The sequence below is a fragment of the Urocitellus parryii genome, chromosome 7 (genome assembly GCF_045843805.1).
Source record: "Urocitellus parryii isolate mUroPar1 chromosome 7, mUroPar1.hap1, whole genome shotgun sequence".
Classification (NCBI taxonomy): Eukaryota; Metazoa; Chordata; class Mammalia; order Rodentia; family Sciuridae; genus Urocitellus; species Urocitellus parryii.
This window is the reverse complement of record NC_135537.1, coordinates 26,332,583-26,360,420: the sequence shown is the minus strand read 5'-3', so window position 1 is coordinate 26,360,420 and position 27,838 is coordinate 26,332,583. Positions and strand designations below refer to the sequence as shown.

The 27,838-nt window shown below is 31.0% G+C and overlaps 1 protein-coding gene across 3 annotated transcripts in view; it reads right to left on the bottom strand.

Moving 5' to 3' along the window:
* Csmd3 (CUB and Sushi multiple domains 3) overlaps nt 1–27,838 on the bottom strand; it is a 1,110,517-nt gene that overhangs the window by 103,347 nt on the left and 979,332 nt on the right. For all 3 annotated transcript variants that reach the window (XM_026384530.2, XM_026384531.2, XM_026384532.2), the window contains 4 exons: nt 25,992–26,116; nt 19,312–19,408; nt 17,020–17,124; nt 585–703 (listed from right to left, as the gene is read on the bottom strand). In XM_026384530.2, coding sequence (XP_026240315.2) covers nt 585–703; nt 17,020–17,124; nt 19,312–19,408; nt 25,992–26,116 — 446 coding nt within the window. The remainder of the gene's footprint in view (nt 1–584; nt 704–17,019; nt 17,125–19,311; nt 19,409–25,991; nt 26,117–27,838) is intronic.

The window sequence follows — 27,838 nt, the reverse complement described above, 5'->3', positions numbered from 1 at the left end:
AATTTGTAATTTTGTATTGCGTAAGGAATTTGTTTACTTAAATTATGAAATAGTTTCTCATTTCCATTTTTAAGAATAATTTCTTAATAGGTCTAGTCTTTACAGGGACTTTTATGATACAATAAACATGAGACCCTCCAAAAATCCTTACAAAGAGGATCAGTACATGTATACAAAAGCATATTAGCAAAATGTATTTGGAGTAGATTTTTGCTAATTTGAAGATTTATTATCATGGAAGTTTCATTTAATACTTTAAGTAGTACTTCATTCATTTCATTCTAGGTATCAGGAGTTTAATTCTCACTATCCTATCTAAATAGAGACAGAAGTAAAGATAAATGTTGATTAATAACTCACTTCTGGATCACTTCCAAAAAAGCAAACACAAAACAAATTTAGTATATTCTAGCACTTTTTCTCATGCATTTATTTTACTAATAAATTGAACACTCTAACTTAAGGCTAAATTAAGCAACTCAGGATCAAGATTGTTGTAAAGCCTGTGGATTATCAATCATTAATCTGTTAAACTATTCTGAAAGAATAATGAAAATCAAAACTACAATTTAAAATAGATTTACCTGAAGAGAATAGCCTTGATCACACTGGAAGGATACCACATCACCAACCATATATCTGTCTCCAATTTTAATTCCACTGCTAGGAGTTTGTGGCTCAGGACAGGAGTCCAAACCAATTGCTAAGAACATATAATGATAATAATCTAAATAACCTTCAAAAGCAGAAGACACTATGCAAAACTTGCCAAAATTGGGTATTGATATTATATCGAAGTAGATTTTACATTGATAACTTTCTGTACTAACAAGATTCAACTTAAATGTACATTTGAAGTCCATTATAAAACTATATCTTTTGAATTGTTATAACACCAACCATTAAATAGCCCTGTGATTACATTTACGTTTGTTTCTAACTCCAGGCCTAATGGTCTGCTACTGAAAAAATAAAAATTCTTGATAATAAAATAAAAATTTCTAAAATAAAATTGCCAAATGGGAAAGGAAAATAATTTATTGTGAGAATAAAATGAAATAAAGCTAAGGACTATAGCATATCCCTGTGGCCCCAGTTACTTGGGAGGCAGAAACATATTGGTCACTCAATTCAGAATTTCAAGATCCCCTTCTCAAAATCAAGTAAACAACAATAAAAAAAGATTTAAAAAAAGACAACTATTGTTTTTTCTTATTTATTGTTTTAGTTTTCAGCGGACACAACATCTTTATTTGTATGTGGTGCTGAGGATCGAATCCAGCACTGCGCGCATGCCAGGTGCTTGAGCCACATCCCTAGCCCGAGACAATTATTTTTAAAAGGGAGTTGGGAGTATAATTTGCCTAGCATATGTGAGATTCTGAGTTCCACAAGGAAGAGAAAGAGTTACGATTCGAAGCTAATCTAATGTACAGTTATATGAGTTAGAAAAACTTTTCACCATTCAAAACTATATTAATTAATTAATATATAAAATATAGTATATATTTTATATATTAATATGTTAATGTATAAAATATATTATATATATATATTATTGTATACCTATGCATTTCATTAAAATACATTAAAAACTCATTCCTATGATAAATCCAAAAGTATGACAATGCCTTATATATTCCACTACTCCTTGATCAAGTTATTTTTCTGGTCTCATAGTGCTACCTTCTATATTTCCTAATAATGAATAAGTGACTGTACAATTGGTTGTTCAATGTTTATCTCTACTGTATATGGATGGAAGCTCCAGAAGGACAGTTTAGAGCCCAACATCTTAAGGAAGTATTCAACAAATACTCCTTACATGGAATAATAGTATAATAAAGAAAGTGAATCCATATATTAATTATTAATATAAATATCTAATTCTGAAAATGGAAAACACCCTAATAACACAGTACTCCAAGTACCTTAAATTGTGTTACACTTAAGAACAGAAAAAATAACATAAAAGCAGTGACTTGATAGATTAGAAAGTAAGGCAATAAAGAGCAGGGGCAACACTGTCATTTGGGAATACATTTGGGCAGTTCAGACTGAGATAAGAGGAAACTGAAAACTGGAATTCCAATGATCAGTACCTTAATTTAGCTAAACCTCTAAGTATGCATCAAGTTCTGTATTTCTTGTTTATTTTTATTATTTACAATCTTGAGTGTATGGACCTAGAAATAGTTACCATTAAATCATTACTTACTTTTAATATCATGGGTTTAACTCTTGCTTCCCTAATCAGTTTTTTTTAATCCAATAAGAGATAGAAATAGTCTTCAATTTGTTTTAATCTCATTTAAATCCATCAAAAGTCCTCATACATTAAATTCCTCTGATTACTGATACAATTTGTACTTTCTTTGCTATATTCTTAGTTCTTTTTGAGTCTTAAACAGTAATATATTATTACTCTTTAGCATTACGGTCATTTCAGTAGTCCTTCTTATTGAGAAAAAGCAAATTTTGTATATATTAATTTCTCCACTTTTTCTACAAAGAACTCTATTCAAAAAACTCTATTCACATATACAGAAAACTATCCCTATCCAGCAGTAGTGATTTCCTTCTCTGGGAGTAGGATCAATAAAACTATGTGAAATGATATAGAATAGAAAATCGAGACCTCCTCCCCCATTTTAACACAAGTCTTTTAGATAACATGGTAAAATGTTTGAGCAAGTTTTAACATTAAAAAATAATACAAATCTCTATAAATTATGTAATAGAAATTTTGTAAGTTTAAAACAATATTAATATGCATATATTCATGAAGAAAAATAATCAAATGGAAATGTTCCAAGTAGTGATGCTGATGATTCTTGAGAGTAAGATTACTGATGGTTTGTATGCTCTCATATTTTCTTGTATTTCCAGATTTTGTATAGCATGAATGACTTTTTTACATAATAAAATAATCAACTACTAGAAGAGAATTTGTGATTCCAAGTACATGCTCCCTTCTATTTTTTTCAGTAGAGACTGAGTTGGGCTAGCTAATCTCTGTTGAACATAATTGTTTTAAGTAAGAAAGTAAATTAATCAGATTATCTGTTAAGTCATAGCAGTGATATGTTGATGACCTTCTTCATTTTTTATTTTACCTCAGCAATTGTTTATGGGCACTAAAGAAAGTAAAGCTGAACTATCTGAAAATCCTGTAGCTTAAATTATATATCCACCTTTTATTTACATTAATAAAACTCTGAGTGGTTAAATATTAACAAATACTATCCTTTTTTAAGGATTAATTTTCATTTAAGTGATAAAATCAACAGGATATTTATAGAATTAACAAGAGAAAGACTTTTTAAAAAAATTTTTTAAAAGACTTCTATTTAACCAAGGCTTCTCTCCTTAATAATGGTGATTAAAATATTGAGCCATTTTAAGCTTCATGAGTGTAAATTTTGTAAAATTATGTCTTTGGCATTCAAAGATGGGCCCTGAGTGAATTTTTTCTAATGTGATTGGATCAACAAATCTGCTGTTGTAGCCAGATACAAACAGAAGTGGATCTAGGGACAAATTGATGTAAAAAATTGAAGTTATGTCTGCTATCAAATTATTGTAGTCAGTTACCCTCACTAAAAATATTAAATTCTCCTGTTTTCACATTACCAATATTTATTTGTAACTGAAATTTTTCTTTCCAATTCCATTCACTAGAAAATCAGTCTTGAGCAAAAAGTGTTAATTATACCACTGAAAGCTGATAGCTTTGTACATGTGTGTCTATGTATTCTTAGTAGATTGTGTGTGATTATGTGTTTTTCTTAGTAATTGCATAATGATTTTGTATGAGTCTTTAATGCATTGAGATAAAAGGACTGGGAGGGAAACATAAATTAATTACTTCTAAGATTATCAGTAAGATTGTTTGTTAAAGAAAAAAATTCATTCATAAATTTTACAAACTATGTATACATATATACAACATACAACTAAAAATATTGGTTTTGCATCTTGGTGGGAAGGCACAAGAAGTGAACCATGAGTCTATGCACATGACAGTGTATTTAAAAGATATTATTCTAAATATATTTCATGTATTCAATTTTAAACTTATTTTTCTAAATAATGGATACAAAAAATTTCTTTCATTTTTATGTTGCTTTTGAGGAATTTTTAAATATACACTGGAATTATAATGTTTGCAACTAATGTAGACATTCATGATGATCAAAGGTTGAATTCAATATAAATTTGATTACTGATATGAAGATTTATATAAAATAGTATTATTAACTGTGCAGATTTTTTTTCTGGCATAATGTGCCTCAGGATTAATTAATAGACTAAACAAACATTTTTAAAATACAAATATTATCTTTTATGTAACCTGTAATATGATGAACATTTGTAAATTTTTTTAGAAGGAACAGTCTGACCTTTAATAGTCACTGATAGACAGCAGTGGTTTGGGAACATGTTGTGGGCAGACTCTGCTTGGACTTACCTTAAACCTTAATGTTTTGCTTATTTACTCATGTTTACCTTAACTAATGTTTAATATAACATTACTCAGAATAATTGAATATTCAGGAATACTGTTTATCAGATTTTACCCTATATTGCCCAGTATGATGACACACATCTCTAATCCCAGTTACTTTGGAAGCTAAGGCAAGAGGATTGCAAGTTCAAGACCAGCCTCCACAATTTAGCAAGCATAAGCAACTCAGTGAGACTCTGTCTAAAAAACAAAAAATAATTAATAAATAAATAAATAATGCAGGGGGAAAGGGGTGTCACTGGGGATGTAGCTCAGTGGTAAAGCACCCCTGGGTTCAATCCCCAGAACCAAAAAGAAAAAGAAAAACTTCTAATCTATAGAATAATCCTAAATTAAGGGGAAATGTTAAATATACTCATGACCTGTAAGCACAATTCATTTATTCATTAAACAAGTAATTAGCACCTATTGTGTAATCTGCCTCATATGACATGCTGAAAATGAAATTACCTACAGAAGTGGTTTGGGAACATGGGAACCTACATAATCAGCCATAGTGTAAAGAAACTTTGTGGACCAGGAAAGTTGATTGGTTTAACAAATGGTTAGAATGTAGTGAAACAATCACAAATGAAGATTTGCCTTTGTTCAAATAATTGTTTCATATGCAAGAAACCATACTGAGTACTGAAAAATTCTTATTTTTTTATTAATTCAGTACACTGAGTATGAAGGTGTATGTGATGTTTTGGCAGAGAAGTAGTGTGTTAAATGAATGGAGCTTTAAAATATTTTTTATTTTTTCCTTATTTGAAAAAGAAGAGAAATGTTCCGCACCCCCTCCCCAAACACATTTGTAATGTTCTTGGGAAGGAAATAAGAAATGCAGTTGAAAAAGGAAGCAGAAAATAGATTGTAAATACTCCTATAATCTCAACCAAAGCAGAGTGTTACACATTCCTTCTGAGTCTAATTGAGGGGGGATTTAGCATGAAGAGTAACATCTTATATACATCGTGACTCCACTACTTGCATGTATGGGGTTTTATATTTGTTTGTTTGCAATTTCTGACATTTTTTTTTCTATGCCTCAGTTCCTTTATCTATAAAATGGGACGAGAAAATACAGAATTCACAGTCATAGAGTGATACATAAACAATACATGCACAATACCTAAAATTTTCCCAGGAATATTAGAAAAACTCAATGAATGTTAACTAATATTATTATTAAAGATTTTTGACATGGAAGTAAGGTTATAAGTTTAAATTATTAATAAAATAATTATTAAAGAATATTTTTCTTACTATCATGAAGTGAATATTTCTGTTTAATATCAAAAGGTTCACACAAATACCCTAGGAATATTCACATACAGAAAATATGGGATGATTTATATAAAGTATCAATAATTTAAATCCTTTGATCTTTTGACTAACTCAAAATAAGAAGTTACTTCTACATGCAGCTAAAATGTTATTGACTTTGCCACAAAAAAAAAAAAAAAAAAAAAAAACCAATGGGACCTGAAGCATTGTTATTATCTCAAGATAGAGCTAGAAAAGTGTATGAAGACAAAAATATAATGCTTACAGAAGTAATAAATTTACATAGTCAAAACTATCTGCACAAAAAGAGATGAATAGTTGATGAGAAGTTCAGGAAATTAATCAAAAGAAAAGAGAAAATAAATTGATCATCTGCAGTGGCCTTTTAGGTTAAAGAGTGCAATATGTTTATAGAGATCAATTATACTTATTTGTCTGTAATGTATTATGAATTAATAGCAATTGAAATTATAATTGATAAACACTAATAATTTAATTGGGCAGGATGTGTTCAACATTTAATATTTTATGAGATGATGTGGGTAATCTAGTTAAAACAAGACAATTAGTGTAAGGAAAAATATAATTAATCTTAAAATCCCTATTTTTTTCTCAAATTATCAATTATGTCATTAGCCCATGGGAGGAGAACATTTTTAGCAATTAGAAAAGCAAACTCATTAAGACCTAGTACATTATCTCTTAAGCATATTGCTTGAGAATGGAAAGCAGCTAAAAAAAATGGTTCTCCTGAATCAAATACTTAACTATTTATAAGAGAGTTAAATAGATAAATCTCTGGAATTTTATTATTTTGTTACCATTTTGATTTTTTTTTTGTAAGCAGCCCTATGACTATTGCATGTGATAGAAAGATGCCTTCATACCAACTGAGTTTTTCTAATATGTAAAGCAAAATTATTTGTGGCAGATATCATTAGTAAACTTAGGAATATAGGGGAGAGAAAAATCTACTTATTATATAACATGTATATTTGTCTTTCTCAGAGACTATGTATGTCCTGAGATCATTAAGGACCTCTAAGATTCCTCAAAGGGCCTTGCAAGTTCATGTCATTACTGCATGTAGTTTCCCCCATTTACAAGTTCAAAATAGAATGCTGTTCATTTATTTATAGATGCTGCAAGTCCCTGTGGGATTTTATATTAGTTTTATTTAAATATATGTCTCAACAAATTTAAAGGAACAAGATTTCTATGATATATGTATGTTATAATCAGCTAAAAGTCCAATCTCAGACTACTGATGCTGAAGCTCTACTCAAATCTGAGTATGAAGCCTCCAAACAATTGATATATTTAATGGCAACCCATGAATACTTTCCTTTGAAATAAATATGATTATGTAAGATACAACATTATAAACAAGAGCACATTTGCTAAAAGGAAAAAAAAGTAACAAAAACAAAGACACAGATTGTCATTCTAACAATTGATTCCCATCTGCCAGTGTTACTGTGGATCAGGAAACAGAAAAATTCAATATTTTACACAAGAGAAATCTTGGATAAATTTATTATCTCAGTCCAGCTACATCTGTTCATAGGAATAACCATCACACATTCTCAATACCCCCCAAAAGTAGCTTTATGTCAACTCAGAATAAATCATGTCAGAAAAGAAACAAAATACAAATCATGCCATCCTAATGTTTCAGCTTATCTCTATTGAACAAAGAGAAATATTCCCCAAACTCTGTGGATTGTGGTTCAATTTTTCCAGATTCTCACAAGGTTATCAAGCCCATAGGATTTTACATTTTACCTGCCTTCTTTCTCCTCAATATCCCCTTTATTATTTACAAAAAGAAAAATTGGCTTTTCTTCTCAATCTTTCCATTAACATTAGCTATCTATTTGTATGTTAGCTACCTGAATTTGTAGAATAAAATGTGGAAAAAAAAGTCAAAGTTTCAGAAAAAAAGTAATTGGAATAAAATTCTAGATTGAGAAATACGTATCTATTGTCTCATTTTAGTGTCTAATATGGAAATATTTTCTGATTCAATTTATTTGTAGGAGAGACATAAGCTCTAAAAGAACATAATTAGAGCAGGCTGACTATAAATGTTTAAAAAATACACGTATACATAATAAATATTACTTAATTGTAATTTTTTTCTTACTTTCCATTTAGCACCATATCACCTTCCACACAGGTTTCCCTCTTTATAGAATACATCTACACTGGCATTATCATTAGTTAAATTAAGAAACTCTTTTGAACTATAAGAAGTGAGATCCAATTATTACAATTAAATAATTAAGTACTTATGTTGGGCTTGATTTGTTTAAATCAGTACTTAAGAACTAAAAATGTATTCTCCATTTTCCAAAATAAAAGAGGTTTTCAAAAATTTAAAACCTATGTTGCTCTCCAAATTGAAACACTTCAGTAGGTCTACTCTTTCTATAAGAGGAAATAAATGCCATATCCTTAAACTAATTTTTCATCACTTAAAATATAGGGGACTAGTCCAGCTTTGTAGGTTCTTCTGAACAATAGAGAACATCTACTGAGGGTTTACTACATACCTGACTACAATAAACACTTTACATGGGTAATCTCATTTAATTGTAATATAATCTTTCACATTAGAATACCATTTTATGATGAGGACATTAAGTTTTTAGTTGCAAAATGGTATAAGCATTATTAATATATTCATATATTAATTATTATATTAATAATTAATTAATATATAATCTCTGGAATTTTTGACCGTCACATGGCAGTGCCAAGAGAGAAACCTGAATATGAATATATAATAAATGTTCTTATATCCATCTCTTATATATATTCCAGGAGGTTTATTCAAATGACAAGCTCTATCCATATCTATCATTTAATTCTCATCTGCCAGAAAGATAATCAGTCTTTCAGTGAAGTCTCTCCTAATTCCATCACTGGGAATCACTATAGATATATAGTCATCTTCCTTATGCATCAGCTAAATTATACAGGATATCTTCATAATTTCATCATTCTAAAAATAACCTTAGAAGCTTGGTGAAAATGCAAGTACTTGGCTGAAATCCCAGAAAACTAACTTGATAGTCTGAAATGAGATCTTGTCATCTGTAGTTGCTACAAGCCTTCAAAATGATTTTAATGTTTAGCCATCTAAGAAAAGTCAACTTGCATGAATATATTAATAATGCTTATACCATTTTGCAACTGTGGACTTTGCACTAAGTAGGTGTTCAAGAAATATTTTTTTTGAGTAGATGAATGGGTAGTTATAAGAACTATTTGGGAAGCAAAATGGATCTTATTGTTTATGAGGTGTCCTCCCCAAGCTCCTGTTAATGTAGAAATACTCAGAAATGAAGTGAAATGAAATGATTAGATTATGAGGGCTGTAACCTAATCAGTCCATCCTAGTTTGAATAGATTAACTGGATGGTAATCTAGGCAAGCTGGGTATGGTTAGAGGAGGTGGGTCACCAGAGACATACCCTGGAAGAATTCATTTTCCCTGTGACTCCTTCCACTCTTTCTTTCTCTGCTTCCTGGCTGCCATGAACAGAGAAGCACTCCTCTGCCATGACCTTCTGCCATAATGTTCTGCCTCACCTTGGACCCAAAATAATAGAGTCAGTCAAGCATGGACTGAATCTCTGCAATTGTAAGCCCCAAATAAACTTTTCCTTCTCTAAGTTCTTCTTGTCAGGTATTTTGGTCACAGCAATGAAAAACTAACATAATGAAGACAGAAAATTATGGGAGGAAGCTGAAAGGAGAGCTACAATATGCTGATTTGGACCACTTGCTCTGGAATAAAAAAAAAATCTGAAATACATTTTTCTACTTAGTAACTTTGAAAATTACGATTTATGTGTCCTTTCTCTAACTTTAAGTTTTCCTGTCTGGAAGATAGTGTTAAAAATAGTGTATCTGCCTCATCATTACATGGAAAATTAAATGAAATATCTCTAATATTGCATTTGGCACTGTTTGATATATACAACTTTAAAATTTCTAATTTTTTGATGATCAAATGGTGATTGTATGATGATGATGTAATCTTCATTATGATGAATAAAACAATGATGATGGAGGTACTTTTAGCTAATATTGAAGAACCTAAGCAGTGATTCATATGCTTACATTTGATAATGTTCTGATACAAATAGATGCTAGAAATGTGAAAGTATCACACTTTGAGAGATATCATGAACAGGCAAGCAAACGTGAGCCACAATTATGTATAATTATCATATTAGTAAAATAGTTATACTAGTTTCAATTATTTTAAAGGACAATAATTTATGAAAGCATTTGATACATCTATCTATCTGTATATATATATCTTTAAAAATACAAACATTTATACTGATTTAATTGAGTGTGAAAAAAGAAAACAAACATTTTATAAAAACTTTCTTCATATGAAAAAAATATACATAATTTCCTAAGTCCAGTCTTCTTCAAAAGGCAATTAAAAAAAGAATCTACTAGAATTCTCTCTGGTAGACATGATATTTACTTCTCTTCTTCCTTTATCTAGCTATGTTTTTCTCTGTTTTGTTGATGACATACCACCAGTAGTACAACTAACTTTCTGACAGATGTTTCAGTACTGGGTGTTAAGAGCTAAGGCACAGTCCACAACTATAGAAAAGTGATAATCTCCTTCAGATGAACATAGCCTTTCTTGATTTTTTTTCAGTTTTTCAGCAAATATTCATTGAGGATGTAAAAATACCAACACACTGTTATTATGCCCTATTGGAAATAAATAATATGTTCAAAACACTGCCCACAAACGGATCAATATTCATTAAGAGAGATAATTTAAGGGTGATAATTAAAATCATTACATAAGCATTAATAATTGCAAAACATGACAATACCTTTTAAATCAGAGCATGTCACCACTTGCTGAAATCTTCCTAATTGATTCCTTATTTCAATTGGAGCAAAACCGAAATCCTTAACTATGGTTCACAAGACCCCACTTATCCTTCCATCTCTTACCTCATTGGCTACTACCTTTGCCTCCTTGGGCTTCATATGTCTGTTTTAGAGTATTTGCTTTGACTTCCCTTATGCATTCTCTTCACTCATAAGCAAGCCTGCATCAGTGTCCATTGTTTGCTCAAATATCACCTCCTCTATAGGATCTCCCCTGAGCATCATAACAGAGCTCTAGTTGTAGCATTCCTGATCCTTTAACTGTTCATCTATGCTCTTTCTATGAAACAGTATTTTAAAAATATTACACAGATTGTTTTTATTAAAAAGTATTACAAAGCACATTCTATGTGAATTTATATTTACATATCTTTATCTAATAGACTGTAAGCTCCATAGGTACAATAGTATATTGTCTCTTTTGTCTGTTAATGTGAACAATGAATGACTAATCCACAAGTGTTCATCATTTGTGGAATGAACAAAGACAGGAGCACTGAGAAAGGTGAAAAGAAAATGATGTCAGAATTCAGGGAAACAAGAAACAATTTCTGGGCCGGGCTGACTGGGTCAGTCAGGTTCAGTTAAGGATGGGATATAAAATTTAAGAGTCTTATAGCTAGCAAAAGGAAGAAGAGAGGTAGAGCACATCAAGAAGAGAGAATGATGGTGCAAAAGCAGAGAAGAAAGGACAGCTATATATAAGAAACAAGTAATTGTTTCATTTAAATGAAAGAATATTCTAAAACACTTGTGTGAAAGATTGCATAAGCAATTTTTGTTGGTATAGTAAGCCAAAAAACACTGCTTTTATTTAGTGGATAATAGGAAGGCAATGATATGAAATAATCACATATCAAGAAATATGAATGAGACCAAGGCATGGAGAAGATATGTTGAGCAGAAGAACATGAGGTTTTACTGACATAAATTATAATAATAATAATAATAAGAGTGAGACATTCCACAGTTAAAATACCAATTTCAAAAGGAAAATACCACCTCAATGATCAAAGCTGGCTTATTTACCAATATTTGCCTTTTAAGTAAACTAAAAAACAAGGTTTGTCTGTCTAGCAACTGTGCCATCATGCAATCTACATTAGTAAGTAGGAAAAACAGATGAATAAAATACTTGCTGGGAAGAATCTCAGCCAACATTCTATTTCCCAAGACAGAAAAACACCTGCCATGTTTCCTGAAACCTGTACTATTTAAAATACTCCTTTAGGAATACAGTAAGTCTATCCTTTTTTATAGGAAACCCTGAAGTCTTCTGCATCTGTTACTAGTATTCATAGTGTGATTATGAGATTCTTATTTCCCCATTATGATTCTTCCCTTATGTTACCCTGTGGGCAGAACTTTTATCTAAGAGAATGTCACAAATGAAATACCAAAGTTGTGCAATTAAATATGTATCTCCTCCATAGAAAAAAGTTAATAGAATTAATGCACACACCACTCACACACATTATTACTACTTTTCCCAGTACCCAATCATTTAAGCACTTTGCTTTATATAAGTATCCAAAATTAGATATATTTTTTGAATTCTTATGGTCCTTGAGTACAAATGTAAATTTGCACAGCCATTATGAAAAACCATATAGACATTCCTCAAAAAATTTGAAAGATAATAACATATGATCCAGCAATTTCACTTCTAGGTATATACCTAAAGGAAAGGTGTTTGAGTCGGCTTTTTCATTACTGTGACTAAAACCTGACAAGAACAATTTTAGAAGAGAAAAAGTTCATACAGGGGCTCATAGTTTCAGAGGTCTCAGTATATTTTAAAATAGCCAGTAGAGAGCCTTTTGAATTTCTAGAAAAAATAAATAATAAATGCTTGGGGTGATGGATATAACAATTACCATGATCTCATTATTATATTTTGTACACATATGTTGAAATACCACACTGTACCACATAATATGTGCAATTATTATATGTCAATTATATATTTTTTTAAAAAACTTTTATTTTACAAAAAATTTGCATCTCAAGCAAAATTTGAAGTTTTTCTAATTTCATAAATAAGTTCTTTAGAATTTCTTTGTCCAGGTAATATAATATACTTCAACAAATCTATAGATTTTTGAATTGCCACAAAATTGATGTATCTTCATGAAAGGAAGTTGACATTTCTAAAACTTCAAATGAATTATTTGAAAAAAAAAAAAAAAAAGAGGGCACTGAATTCTCCAGAATTTCTGGAGTACGCACTAAGTGAGCAGTCAGCTTTTCTGATTGCCCCTGCTGGATTCTGCTCTAAACCACAGCTGCTTTATGCAGCACTTGGTCCACCAAACACATTTTAACTGCTAGTCAATCTGTTATTAACAAAGCAGCCAAAAATGCTGTCATGGATTCTTTTATAAGTTTGTCCTTAACAACCAGAGCAGAATTTATTAGTCATTGTAATTCTATAAAGCCATAGTCTTCAAATCTTCTTGTTCAACCACCCACCATTCTCTTGCATTTAAATTCAATATTTTGCAATACTGTTAATAAACTTATTAATTACAAAATAGATATGAAAAATACTCCCAAATCTTTTAAATCATTTAAAATAATTTTAGGTATCCTCTGACACCGATTTCACTACAGCCAAGTAATTAAATCATTTTCTCATTTTAACTAACCCTTTACTTTTTTGCCCACTTTTTCCCCATGACCTACAACTTTGTTTTTCTCAACTATTTCCTCTATATCTTTTCATTTTTTGTATTTATAATTCTGATTTTAATTTAGAGTCACCTACTCTGATGAAAAATAGCACATGCAGCTGAAATGCTTTTATGTGACAATGTTGCCAAATATACCTTTTATTGCATCATATTTAATGTGTCCAAAAAGAAAGGCCATTGTCTACTGGATAATATTTTAATTTCTGATAAATTATGATGTATTAAAATTACATTTACAGGCTTTTGGTAATACTGTAATTCTTACTTATATTTACTTTAATCCAAGAAGTTTTTAAAAAATACTTTTGTTCAAATTAAAAGGGAACATTTAGCAAATGTTTTGATGTCATAGGTAAAGCCTATCAATATAGTGCTTAAAATATTTGCTGATCATCTTCCTCTTATATGTGAAAATTTAATTAACTCTGTCCTTCATATGATGGCTAGCTTTTGTTTCTTTTTTGTCTCTTGGGTAAAAAGAAACATCTAATAATTCTGAAGTATCTAGGGATCAGCTGAACTCAAGCATCCATTTGAGAAACTTATATTAGGGAAAATGAATTCAGAGTTAACAAGTGGTCATTCTATTTGCATAGCCTCTCGACCACTAGAAGAACTCATAATCATTATTTAGAGCAATTACACATAAAATACATGGATGCATCATTTGTTTTCAGGCTCACTCATTACCAATGATAAGTTTATTCTCACATTTTTTAGTTTGATTCAGAAAAATATTTAGAAATATTGGCATTCTTTGATTATTCATTGTATAATCATAATTAGTTGTAACATAATTGGATAAACAGTAACAGGTATAGGGGTAAAATTTTTCATGTAATAAAATTTTCATTCAACTAGGAAAGAGATTTATCTCATTCATCTTCCAATTCCTCTGTAATTTTAATCAGAGTAGTTCACATAGTCATTAAACATTACTTTCTAAATTTAAGATCATGATTAAAACTGCTAAAATTATGCTGGGCATGGTGATGCACACCTGTGATCCCAGTGGCTCAGGAGGATGAGGCAGGAGGATCACAAGTTCAAAGGCAGCCTAAGCAAAAGTGAGGTGCTAAGCAACTCAATGAGACCCCATCTCTAAATAAAATACAAAATAGTGGCTCAGTGGTCTTGTATTTTATTTAGAGATAGGGTCTCACTGAGTTCAATCCCAAGTACCACCCCCCCAAAATAAAAATGCTTAACTTAAATCTAATGTGCCTTTTATCAAAGATGTTTGTTCCCAAGATCTAAATTGATGACATTTAAAGTCCCTTGTCATTGTTTTTCCTTAATAGTCAAATTCCCAATTCTCTGTTCTAAGACAAGCAATTATGTTTTATCAACACCTATTATTTATTGATTATTATGAGCTCAAATTTCCTTTTTGTATGAAAAATTATTAAGAATTCAATTTCTGATATGTCACTCTACACCTTTCAGGAGTAGTTGCACCTACATAAATTGCATTAGTTTCTGCTGCTCCTTCAAATTTTATGTACTAATCCTACTGAAATAGTTGCAGTTCTCCTAATGTGGCGTATTTCATAGCTCTGTCTGAACATGAAATTTCTTTTACTGAAAATGCCCACCTCTTTTTGGTCTGACTGTAAAACTTCTGTTTTTTAAGACTTGGCACAAGTGTTACCACCTGTTTGAATTATTCCATGAACCTTCTAAATGGAATGGATTATTTATTGCTTTTGTGAACTCTACCACAAATCTCTATTACTACATGAATAGAACTATTAGTTCTCTTTCTGTCTTTTATATTAGTCAGTTATCTTCAAAGAAATAACTTCTAAGAAGACATTTAGAATATTGTGTTTTGCAGACTAAAAATGAATAACATAAAAGAAGGTAAGTAAATAATTCCATTTACAGTAGTATAAAATAAAATTACTTCAAAACAAACATTAACAAGGAGTTGAAAGACTAACATGCTAAAACATCAGAAAAACTGACAAAAGAAATTAAACAAGACACAAAATAAACTAAAAGAGATCCATGTTCATGAACTGGTAAACAGTTTTGTTGAAATGTCCATACTATATGATACAATCTTCAGATTTAACACAATCTCTATCAAAATGACAATTGCAGTTTTATATAAATTTTTAAAAATTGACCATAGACCAAGGAAGCAGAATCAAAAAGCCCAGAAATAAATCCATACAAGTATAATCAACTTGTTTTTGACAAGGGTACCAAGAATACACAATGGGGACATATTAGTGTCTTTAATAATAGTGTTGAAAAACTGAATATCCATATGTGAAAGAATAAAATTGGACCCTATCTTCAATATACTTAAAAATCAACTCAAAATGGATTAAGGGCTTAAATGTAACTGTAAAACTCCTAGAAGATACAGGAGAAAAGATTAAGGATGCTAGTCTTGGCAATGATTTCTTGGATATATCACCAAAAGCATAGTCAACAAAAACAAAAATAGACAAGTGGGATTACATGAAACAAAACAAAACTTCAAATAATAAAATAATCAAGAGTGAAAAGACAACCTGCAAAATTAGAAAAAATATTTATAACCAATATCTGAAAAGGGATTAATGAACAAGATAAAAAAGGAACATAAACAACTCAGTAGCAAGAAAATATCACCTGATGGAAAATGGTCAAAGGACTTAAATGCATATATTTTTTCCAGAGAAAATCTACAAATGTTTGATGGCTATGTGAAAAATACCCATTTCACCAATCACCAGGGAAATGTAAATTGGTGAGAAATGAAAATTGTCTCACCTTGAAATCAGTAAGCTGTGAAGATTCTAGATCTTCAAATAATGATAGCAAGAATCTAACACCACATAACCAAAATGGCAAACAAGTCAGAGATTTCTTCAAAAAAAATTAAAAATAAATATAACATATGATCTAGAAATCCTAGGATCTTAAAGAGATATTTGCACTCCCATATTTATTTTGGCATTATTCACAATAACTAAGACCTGAAAACAACCTAAATATCATCAAAAATTGATAAAGAAAATGTGGTACATGCATACAATGAAGTTCTTCCAATTTAAAAAAAGAAAAGAAAACTCTTCATGTGCAACACCACAGGTAAATCTGAAGGACACTAGGTAGTAAAATAAACTAATCATAGAAGGACAAATACTGCATGATTCCACTTACATGACATATGTAAAACAGTCAACTTCATGGAAACAAAGTAGATTGATGGTTGTGAGGACATGGGAAGTAGGGAGAGGTGGAAATAGGAGATACAGTTTGACAAGTACAAAGTTTCAGTTATGCAAGATAAGTAAGCTTTAGAAAGGTCTGCTGCATATCTGTGGGATTACAGTTAATACTAAGTACACACTTAAAATTGTATTAAGATGGTAGACACCATATTAATTGTTCTTACCACAATAAAAAAAGAAATATTTGTAAATTCTAGTGAAATTAATAGAATTTTATCTGTATACTTTTACAATATAACTAAAGGTACACTTCAAAAATAGTCTTAAGTCTAAATGTTTCCTTTTGACAATGCTGAAATTATTTTTAATTAATATAAACATTCCCTTAACTTTCCTGAATAGCACGTGATTTCATTTTTACCTGTGTATTCAAGATGAAATCCTGCAGCAGACACACTGATGTCTGATTGAAAATTTAGATATAAATTATTAGATGTACTATTCAAAAGATGGGGTATTGTTGTTCCTGAAATGATAATGGAAAAAGTACATCAATGATCACATAACAAATCGTAGAGTAAAAACTTAGTAAACTCTTAATTAGCCAATACATTACCACTAAAATTATGTATTAGTCAAAATGTTTTGTGAGAATATTTTAATAAAAGTATTTCTCCCATAATCCTTTTACATTTTACTGTTCCTTACTATCTCCCAGAGATTAACCTTTGACAGATGTCTTTAGATAGTTCCCCCAAAATAGATAGGAGTAGAAGAGCTGGTGAAAGTCAAAGCAGTAAATTTTATAGGTTACATAGAATTAGTGTTTTTAATTTCACTTAGATTTCAACTTACATGTATGAGTAATAATAAACTTTATTTTAAAAATTGCATGTGATTTTTAAGGCAAAACTAAGGACTTTGTATGGGTTCAGAGCATATAGTAATTTATTTCCATTTATTAATGAAATATATATATAATTCTTCAACAGGTTAAATACCTTGATGTTTCTTACACTGGCAGTTAGCTTTCTAAGAAAAAAATCCCATTTTGAACTGTTAAACTTGTCTCTCAAGCAATGTATTATGATGGGGTTCTTGTTAACTTCTGAAGAAAATCAAATTTTTTCATCCAATTATTGAGTTGGAAAATATAAAATATTTACTTGAGTGAATTATTTCTTCACCATTTGATACAAGACTTAAGACTACACTGTAGTACTTTCTAATGCCAAGCAATTTCAAATGAAAATAATTTTCAATTCTTACTCTGTTTCAAGATGAAGTACAACAAACATATCAATTCATATTATTGTGACCTTAAAAGTAGATGGTTACTTTATGCTTGCTTTGTACAACTATGTGGACCTCACCCTCAATAACTTTTAGAAGAGAACAGGAAGAATTCCTCACAGAACACACATTGTTGTTGTTTTTTTCTCAGACCTTCCTTTGTGTTCCTTAGTGTCCTAACTGAATCACTGAAGACAAGGGTGTTTACCCAAAAGGTCACTAGACCTGCCTTAAGTCTCTTTAGAGGATTTTAGTGTTTAGGAGCTCTAACTCTGGAGTCACACCATCTGGGTCCAAATCTCATTCTAACATTGGTTGTGCAACCTCAGGCAACCTAATCTTGCTGATTTCAATCACTACCAGGACTGCTAGAAAGACTCAATGAGGAAATGTTTAACAAGCCTAACACAGAACTAACACCTGATAATCAACAGTTGTTTTCTCTTTATCACTTTTGTCACCCTTTATCACTTTTATTTTTAAGGAAGTATTACACTTAACCTATTATGATAAAAGTATACTAAAACATTAATGAGATGTTTCCTATCTGGATCTCTTTCCAAAATAATGTTTATGACTATGCCAAACAACTCCTGCTCCAGATATTTTTTTCCCTTCCTCATTGGTGATGCTGAATAATTCATTATACTCCATTTAAAAATCTCTTAAAAGCTTGAAATCATTCAACTTATTTTGGTTTAGTATATGAAACGTTTAAGTTGATCATTTGGCTATGTTTCTATTTGTATTACTAAAGCTTAAAAATTAAATTATAAAAATATAACAAAGTAAAATTTGATTTCTGTTTCTATAGGGTGAAAGAAACTTTCAAATCATTGCATAAATTTCCTTTAAAACCTTAACAAATTCAACAGAATATTTAAAAAGTTATATAACATTGTGCACAACATTTTCATTCTGGTATTGTTACATGAATAGATAAATTTTATATCACTTTACTCATCTCACAGAAATAATTTTGTATTTTCTTTATTCTCACATAAATACCTTATATAGCATTTATCATACTACATAATCTCTAATTATTTTAATGACTGTATAGCATGCTATTGAGTAAATATTTTATAATTACCAAGCACAAATTTTTATCTATTATCACTCATCCTAGTTTTTAAGAAAAAAGTCACACACACTATTCCTGAATGACAACTCAGTGAAAACATTACCATTAACATAAAAGCATCAATTAAAAATCATACAAATATAATAAGAAGACTACAGGTTTTAAATGGCAATTTTGACATTTTTAAATTTTTAGATTTTGAAATTTCTAAATTTATAATTTAGTTCACTGTGTATAGTTTATAAAAATTTGACTAAAATCAAGACATAGTTTTAGGGAATTCTTTATACTCCTAATTTTATTTGTATTGTAATTAAGTTCAGATCTCTTCTTTACCTGAATAACTTCCAAGTCTTGGAGCATTATTGTCTCCACCATCATAGAAGTCCAGAGAATCCCAGTTATGTTCTGTAGCAAAGCTAACAACTTGCACCTGTGAAATAATAATTACTGATAAGAATGCAAATATCTAACCAGATACATATACTATAATCTACTATTTCTTCTTGAAACAGATCTCAAAGCCTGGACCACATCATTTTGCCCCCTCATAGAAGCATTTTAACAAAACTGATCTTTTTCATTAAGGCACTGGCCTACATGATCTGATTTTTATAAGAAAAGCTTTATGGAACACCCAGCAGTATTTATTATAGGTATAACACTGAGAATATCCACGGCTGTTTCACAGTATTCTCTTTATTAAAAGCTTGGGGTTAAATCTAATGACTCAAGAATTCCCATGCATGTTCCAATAATAAATGTTGATTAACATTTATTATCTTGAAGTATTAGATTATTGTCAGTAATCAGGTCTTCTCATTTACTTAGGTATTAGAAAATAACCAGATTTGTGGTCCACAAACACAAAGAACCTTATATATTTTAACTAGGTTTAACTGGATTCATTTCCTTGTGTAAACTTTGTTCAATGCCTACTCTTTATATCATTGAATTTTTTAAATTTTTTTGTTGTTGTTGTTGTAGCATGCCTTTATTCTGTTTGTTTATATTTATACGGTGCTAAGGATCGAACCCAGTGCCCCACACATGCTAGGCAATAACATTATCACCAATGCAAATTTTAATAGGTTTCCTCATAGATGACCTAAAAAATACTTGGTAGCATATGAAATTTTAAACAAGTTTTTTTTTGTTGTTTTTTTTTTTTTTTAAGTAAATGGAGTCATAATAACTAAATCACTGTTATGGTACCTTAAGTAGAAAAGGAATATGCTGGAATTTAATTCTCTGATGTCTATTAACTTTTATTTAAAGAAAGAGACATGTGTTACTTTGTTGCACATCACTTGGCCCAGCTTGAGCCTTTCCAAGAACCCACAGGACCCTCACAACTGTGGAGACTGTTTTGCTCTTTGTTTACTATTTTGAATTGTTAAAGGAGGAAATGGAAAAATTTTATTAACACAAATGTATTTGTTTAGCTAAAGACTGTTACAGATATAGGTACTTTACTTGTTCACTAAGTACTTATGACAATTTTATTCATTAAATATTTCTTGTCTGCAAAACAGTTCATCATCATTCTTCCATTCAAATGAATGCTGTACTTCTTTTCCAGGGGTGAATGCCACATGGCAATAGCTATCCTGCCTGTGTGGTTGGCAACAGACCTATTGGCTGTGTTCCAGGACAAGAAGACCAGGAAAATTCAAGCTATGATTGTTAATATAACCACACTTCCTGAAACAATAACCAATTCCCTCTTCATATCTGAATTTTCTAATTTCTTAAATTCAAGAAAAGATTGCATTGAGCTAAAGAAAAAAAGTAAGGATTTGTGCAGGAGTTGATATTTGGACTGAGTTTAAGGTAATACGAGTTTTTCAACTGAAGGAAATTATTTAGAGTGTAAAAATGTAGATGAGGCAAATCATGAACTGGATTTAGTGAACCATCAGTAATCTAATTTAGCTACAGTGGAGGCAATTTACATAAAAGGAAATATGCATGCAAAGTTAGAAAAAGCATAGAAAAATTAGATAGAATGGAGTTTAGTGATAAATACAAGAGATTTCAGAGTCAGTGTGCCTGGTTTGCAACTTCCTGACTTCTTCTATTTACTGGCATATGAAACCCTGGGAAAGCTGTTAATCTCCCTGTGCCTGTGCCTCAGATTATTTACATAAATCATTGTATTAGGGTATCTAATCCATAGATTCATTGTAAAAATAAATTAGTTAATATGTCAAAAAGGCTTAGAATAATGCATAATGTATATTAAGGACTCAGTGACTGTTTAACTATGAGAGAGACTGAGAGAGACACTCATTAAAGACTAAATACCAGCAAAATAATTATACACTTGAAGGTACAATTATACCTTCACTATTCCATGAAAGGTTTTAGAAGTAGGAAGAGAAATAGAATTATGCTTTAAGTACAGCACTACACAGCACTATGTGAAGAAAATAAATGTGAAAAGAAAATTTCAATCTCTATTGCAGTAATATTTCAATATTTATTGCAGCAGAAAAAAAAAGAAACAAACTGGAAATAGAAAAAGAAAAAAGGAAGACCCAGAACTCACATATTTTGCAGTGGGACTAGAGGAGTAAATAAAAAGGTAATGCGTAAAAACAACTTATTTTTTCCCTTATGTCATTGAAAGCAGAGGGTGGCAAGAACAAAAATGCAGACATCTCCAAGAAACCCTATTCCATGAATTGGAGGAAGAAAATTTGTTTTTTATTCTTTAAACATGTATGTAAAGGTTGAATAATAGTTATCAAAAATATCAGATCCTAATTTCTGGAGATTATCAATATTATATGCGGGGGGGGGGGGGGGAGGTCCTTCAGATGTGATTAATCTGAAGATCTTGAGATAGAAAGATGTAGTGGGAAATTCAAGAAAGAAGAGAAGAATGCAATGTATCCAAAGCAGAAATTGAGAAATGTTCCTAGAAGCTATGAAATTCAGGCAACCACTAGATGCTGGAAAAGGAGAGGAAGGAATTCTCCAAAGCCTAGAGCAGAAGAGGATCTGACAGCATCTTGATTTCAGCACACTATAGCTGGTTTTGGACTTCGGGCTTCCAGTACTACAAGAAAACAACTTTGTGATGTTGTAGCTATCACGTTCATGGTAATTTGTTATACAACCACAGGAATTTAATATAATTTGCCACTAGGATTCTGTGCAAATTTTGAATATGTTTTGGCATAATAAAATCACAGAGGGTGTAGAAGCATGAAATAGCCAGAAGAACTATCCTGTGTAGCTATGAGATCTTTCAGGAGACTTAAGTAAATGATTGAAAATCTACTGTGATAGAAAGTTTAATAACAGTCACTAAAGAATTTAAAAAGAGTTAGCCACTGACTCAGCATTCAGAAAAATGTTGCATTAGATCAAATTGTCCATCATGTTAATAAGATAGTTTTATGAGGTAATTTCCGTTCATTGAAACCAGGCCCTTGGACTTTGTTAAGAAAATTACATGAACTCATGATGGTTATGTTATGAATTCAAGCAGTTATGCATCCAACATTTTCCCATGGTTCATCACATAAAGATCGTTATTTTCTTGATAACTAATACTGTTTGTTCATTTAGAAATCATTTCTGTAATATACTCTGCCAAAATAAACAGGCAAACAAATGAATCCATTACTACCCAAAAATATCTCATGTAATGGTCTAACAAATTGGTCTACTACTTGTTGAGGTTATTTCCAAAGAATGCACAATCATTCTGAATTATTATAATTGTGTCCACATTTCAAATACTTCTTAATTTTTTCTACCATGGCTATCTTATAGCATGTCATATATAAATTACTGAATATTCATATAGTTCTTTGTTCATACACATATTCAGTCTCTCCCCTGCCAAAAAAAAATTAAATATTGGTTTAAACCTTATATATTACCAGATAAATTTTAAGTGAAGTTAGTGAAATTTCAAATATAAGCCATATAACACATGTATGTGTGAGTGTTTAAAATATACTTCACATGATTTAAGATTGCTAAACATAGTGCTAAACTCAAATTTTATTTTCTAAAGTGAAATCATTAAGCAAAATACTTCCTGGGTGAAAGATTTTATAGTGTCATTAATGTGGGCCCAGTTATGAATAGTGTTTGCCTAGGGAAAGTGATGTACAACAGTTTTTCTGCCACGTTAATTCTCTAAAATAGCCCAAACTACACCGCTTATAGAGGAATTCATTGATTATTCTAAAAAATATTTACTTAAGTTATACTGCCAGGCCTCTCCTAGCTAACAGAACAGACTTGATTACTACTCTCATGAGTTTGCAGAGAATCAGGTGACAACATTTAAATGAAACAGGTGTTGTGACAAAGGAATTAGAAGGCTCTATGAGAACATAAAGGGAACATCACCTTTTGTTAAGTTCACAGAAGATCTATCACAGGAAATATATTTAAGTCAAGACAGAAATAAGGAGTAAGATTAAGTCAAAGAGAGTGCAATATTGGAGAATGCAATAGGCAAAGAAAAAATGCTCAGGATCCACAAGCAACAGAAAGAACTGAGAGAGTATGAATAGAATAGGCAAGAATGAGAACAGAGCACGAGGTTGAAATCACTATGTCAAAGAGTTAAGGACACGATGGACAATTGAGGAAAATGATAGCCTTAGATTTTAATTTTCATAAGTTTGCTCTGTTTGCTCCATAAGGAATGGACTATGAGAGAATAAGTACCTGGGTAGGGATGATAGTCATGTGAATTTAGGTAGTAAAATTATGGATGGAGAGAAACAGACTTATAAAAGACAGACCTGACATGTTTTGTTATGCAGGGTAAAAGACATACATACACACACACACACACACACACACACACACGCACAAATCGAGATTTCTGGTTTCTACAACTGAATGACCGAGGGCATCATTCTGAGACAGAGAACAATTTATAAAATCTACAATTTAAGAAAAAGTCATGACATTATTTTTAGATAGATTGAATTTGAGATGTCATCTAGAAGTCTAGCTTAAGATATCCAGTGGATGGTGAGATATATTTTGTGCAACTTAGGTGAGAGATAGAGGTTAGATATATTGGTCTGAAAATCATCATTTATTCAGTCATTTTTTTAAAAAAAACAAATATTTTCTGGTAATCTATTGTGATTCAGGTTCTGGGCAACATTAACCTTGTAAGAACATTAGCTGAAACTGGAATTACAGAAAACAGCTAATAGCATCATAGAAGCTGAGATGAACAAAAGGCACAGAATTTACAAACACTATTTGAATTTTGGGCTCAATTGGAAAAGGAGACCATGTAAGAGATGTAGAAACAAGAGATACAGAAAAAAAGAATGGAACAAAAGCCAAGAAAAATTTGATATCATAGGAGCTAAGGAGGAAAAAGCGCTTTAGGTGTGAGGAGAGAATCAGCAGGAGAGTGAGCTGATGACAGAGCAATCAAGATGAGAAATACAATGCAATGGATTTAGTCATATACAGGTGTTCACTCTGAGAATGGCTCCATGAGAGCACTGGGTGCTGGAGCCACATTGCACTGTGCCAAAAATAGAGCAGAGGAGAGAAAAAATGCTAGAATTTTTGGTCGTTTTAAAGTAAGATAGAAACGAAGAAGCTGGTATCAATATATAAATGCTCTAGAATATCTCTTCTAAGCTTACAACCAAATGAGGTCGCAAAAGTTCTATAAAGTTCTAAAGATACTGTCTCATTTCAGACCCTCTCTATAACCTGGAACATACACAATATTAAAAATCCTTGTAAGTTCATTTATAGGACTTACTAGTCAACTCCAAATTTTACAAAATGAATATAAAATTACAGCTAGCCAGAATGTAAACATATATCTATTATATTCTTTTGATGTCCTTAAAACTATGAAAATATAGTATTTCATATTTTGAAGATGATTTACTGGCCTGTTTTACTATTAACATATAACAACTAATTTTATAATGTTCTGAATAATTATAAAGATAAATTCAAATAATTAATTTTTAATGAAAAATCATACTTCTAACTAAGGTGTTTTGTTTTATTTAACTTTTTTAGTACTGCTAGGATTGAACCCATGGTCTTGCATATGCTAAGCAAATACTGTATATCTGAGCCATACCCTGAACCCTAATTTTAGCTTGAATGCATGGTGTCTTTGCTACTTTTGCCCTGTTATATGTCTTTTGTTTCCACAAGAAAACCTTACAAATCAATTGCAGAAGTAATCTAGCTATCTTTATGAAATCTAGACAATGTAGTATTTATAAAACATAATAACTGGTTAAATTGCTCCAAAAATGATCAACAATTAAAATCACATAGTAGATACTGTAATTTGCTTATAGAAGAGCATCCCTTTTCATTGGTCACAAAGACCCAGAGGAGTTCAACTAATTGAGAGTTGTGTATGTCAGAGGAGGCTGAGATCCTTGCCTACTCCAGGTACTTAATATTTATTTGTTGAGCCAAATAATAGTAAATCTTTGATTATTTCCCAGCTGCTTTAGGATTGGTTATGATTCCAATTTTTCTCAGTAAGAGCAAAGGGAAAGTCTGCTGGTAGGTTTCTTAAAATTTTTTCTTAACTAGTGAAAAGATACATATGAGAGATTCTCTTTTGGCTATTGGCCATCTCTACATAAGGCTGTTATGCCTAGAGCTTTTGAAGTCATCTCAAGATCATGTGAAAAAAAATATCAAACACAGAAATCAACATGCTAGGGATGACAGAACAGAGAGAGGGAAATAACTGGGTCAGGAATGACACAGATTTGAAATAAACAACCCTTGAATCATCTTACCTCAAGGTTTCATGTCATGTGTGGCAATATCATTTATAGCTTGTCCCACCTTGAACTGGCTTTCTGTTTCTTACAGGTGAAAAGTATTAATAACAAATATCTTTCTATTAAATTCAGACATGTCAGTCAAAACCACTTATTGAACTTTTAGAAATAATACTCATTCTATCATCTCTGAACATATTAATTGCAATATACAACAAAAGGGAAAAAACAATTAAATATCCTTACTTGAATTCCAGCTCCCTCTGGTACTGTGATCTTCCATACACAATTTAGATTGTTATCATAAGGCTCAGGATATCCAGGAGACAAAATAGTCCCTTTACGTTTAGTTAAAATTCCCCCACAGGGCACTAAAAGTAAAGCAGTGTAAGACAGGGAGTTAATGTTAATGGAAAGAACTAAAATGAGAACAAAGGTCATAGATAACATCTCAAATGGATAATAGACTTATAAACAAAAATCAAATTGTACTTTTTTTTAAAAAACTCCTAAGAACAATAAAAATTAAGCTTTTCTGTACTTAAAAAAAAAAAAACACCTTAAAATCTAGAATTAATGGATGACCTTACAATGGCATATCTAAAATTATGCCACAATTAATAACAGAATACCATTTTATTATATTTACTAAAAACTTCATTGACTACATTTTCCACAAAATAATTTATCTCTAAATCAATGTTTTTTGTAGTATTATTTTAAGTTTTTTGGCACTTACTCCTACATGCATCCTTTCAGGAGCAACACTATTCTCTGAAGAGTAATGACAATGATGGTAATAATTATGGTGTGATCACTGCATTTATATAAAGCCTACCATATGCTAGGCATTCTTCTAAACACTTTACATATTTTATTCATTTAAACCTCCCAATATCCAATGAGATTTGAATAAGCTTTCATTCTAAAACAGGAAAAATAGTCATTAAGAGATTAAATGTCCTCTTCTTCAGGATGTAAAATAGAGACAACCAGCTCTAATTTGCTCCTGAATGGGATGAAAATAAAGCAACAGGTGTGTAACTGCTTATAAAGCTCAGAGGCTGTGAGTGAGCACCAAAAAAAAGTGTTCCCAACACTTTAGCTAGGAGAAATTTTTGTTCCTTTGTTGATTATTTCATTACTATTTCTTTTTGGATCTCTTTTCTTGCTTTTATTATATTTTACTTTTATTCCTTTTTGGAGGGGAGAGGTACTGGGTGGGGAATTGAACTCCGGGACACTTAACAACTAAGCTACATTCCCAGTCCCACTTTTTTATTTTTTATTTTGAAACAGGGTCTCACTAAATTGCTTAGGACCTCACTACATTGCTGAGGCTAGCTTTGAACTTGCCATCTCCTGCCTCAGCCTCTTGAGCCACTGAGATTACAGGTATGTTAACACCACACCTGGCTACTTTTATTTTTAGTTGGGTTATTCTCTCTTTTCTTCTTTCTTATTTTTTTCATTCCCTTTTTATTTTTATTTCTATTATTTTTCCTCTTTTTGTCTAATTTTTAATATTTTAGTTATCTATATTATTATTATTATTATTATTATTATTATTATTATCCTTTGTCTCTCTCTTTCTGGTGCTAAAGAGAGAACTCAGGGTATTGTGCACATTGGGTAGATGCTATGCCTCTGAGTTATACTCTCAGCCCAGCTGAACAGAATTAAGAGCAGCTCTGGCTACAACTCATTCACTATAAAACCCTGGCATAAACTTCTACTTAAAGCAAAGGGTGGAATCTAAGCTACCAGCTGTTTTAGGGTACTCACTATAATTGGAACAGTAAATATCAGAACTGTTTTCAAGTAACAGAGTCAATTTCAATAGTGCCCATGGAAACCCTAACCTCTAAAACACACTTCAACTCTCATTTTAAGAGTAACCACAGAGGGTGCGTCCTACATATCTGGGCTCTATGCCACACCTGAGTTACCAGAGGAACACAAATCTTGTGAGGCCTAAAGAGTAACTGGTTCCTCAGACCCAATATAGTATATGTGTCAAAACCCACTAATTACAGCCAGAAAAGGACACAGGGAAATTACACCATGAAATCCAATTGTAAACAAACACAATA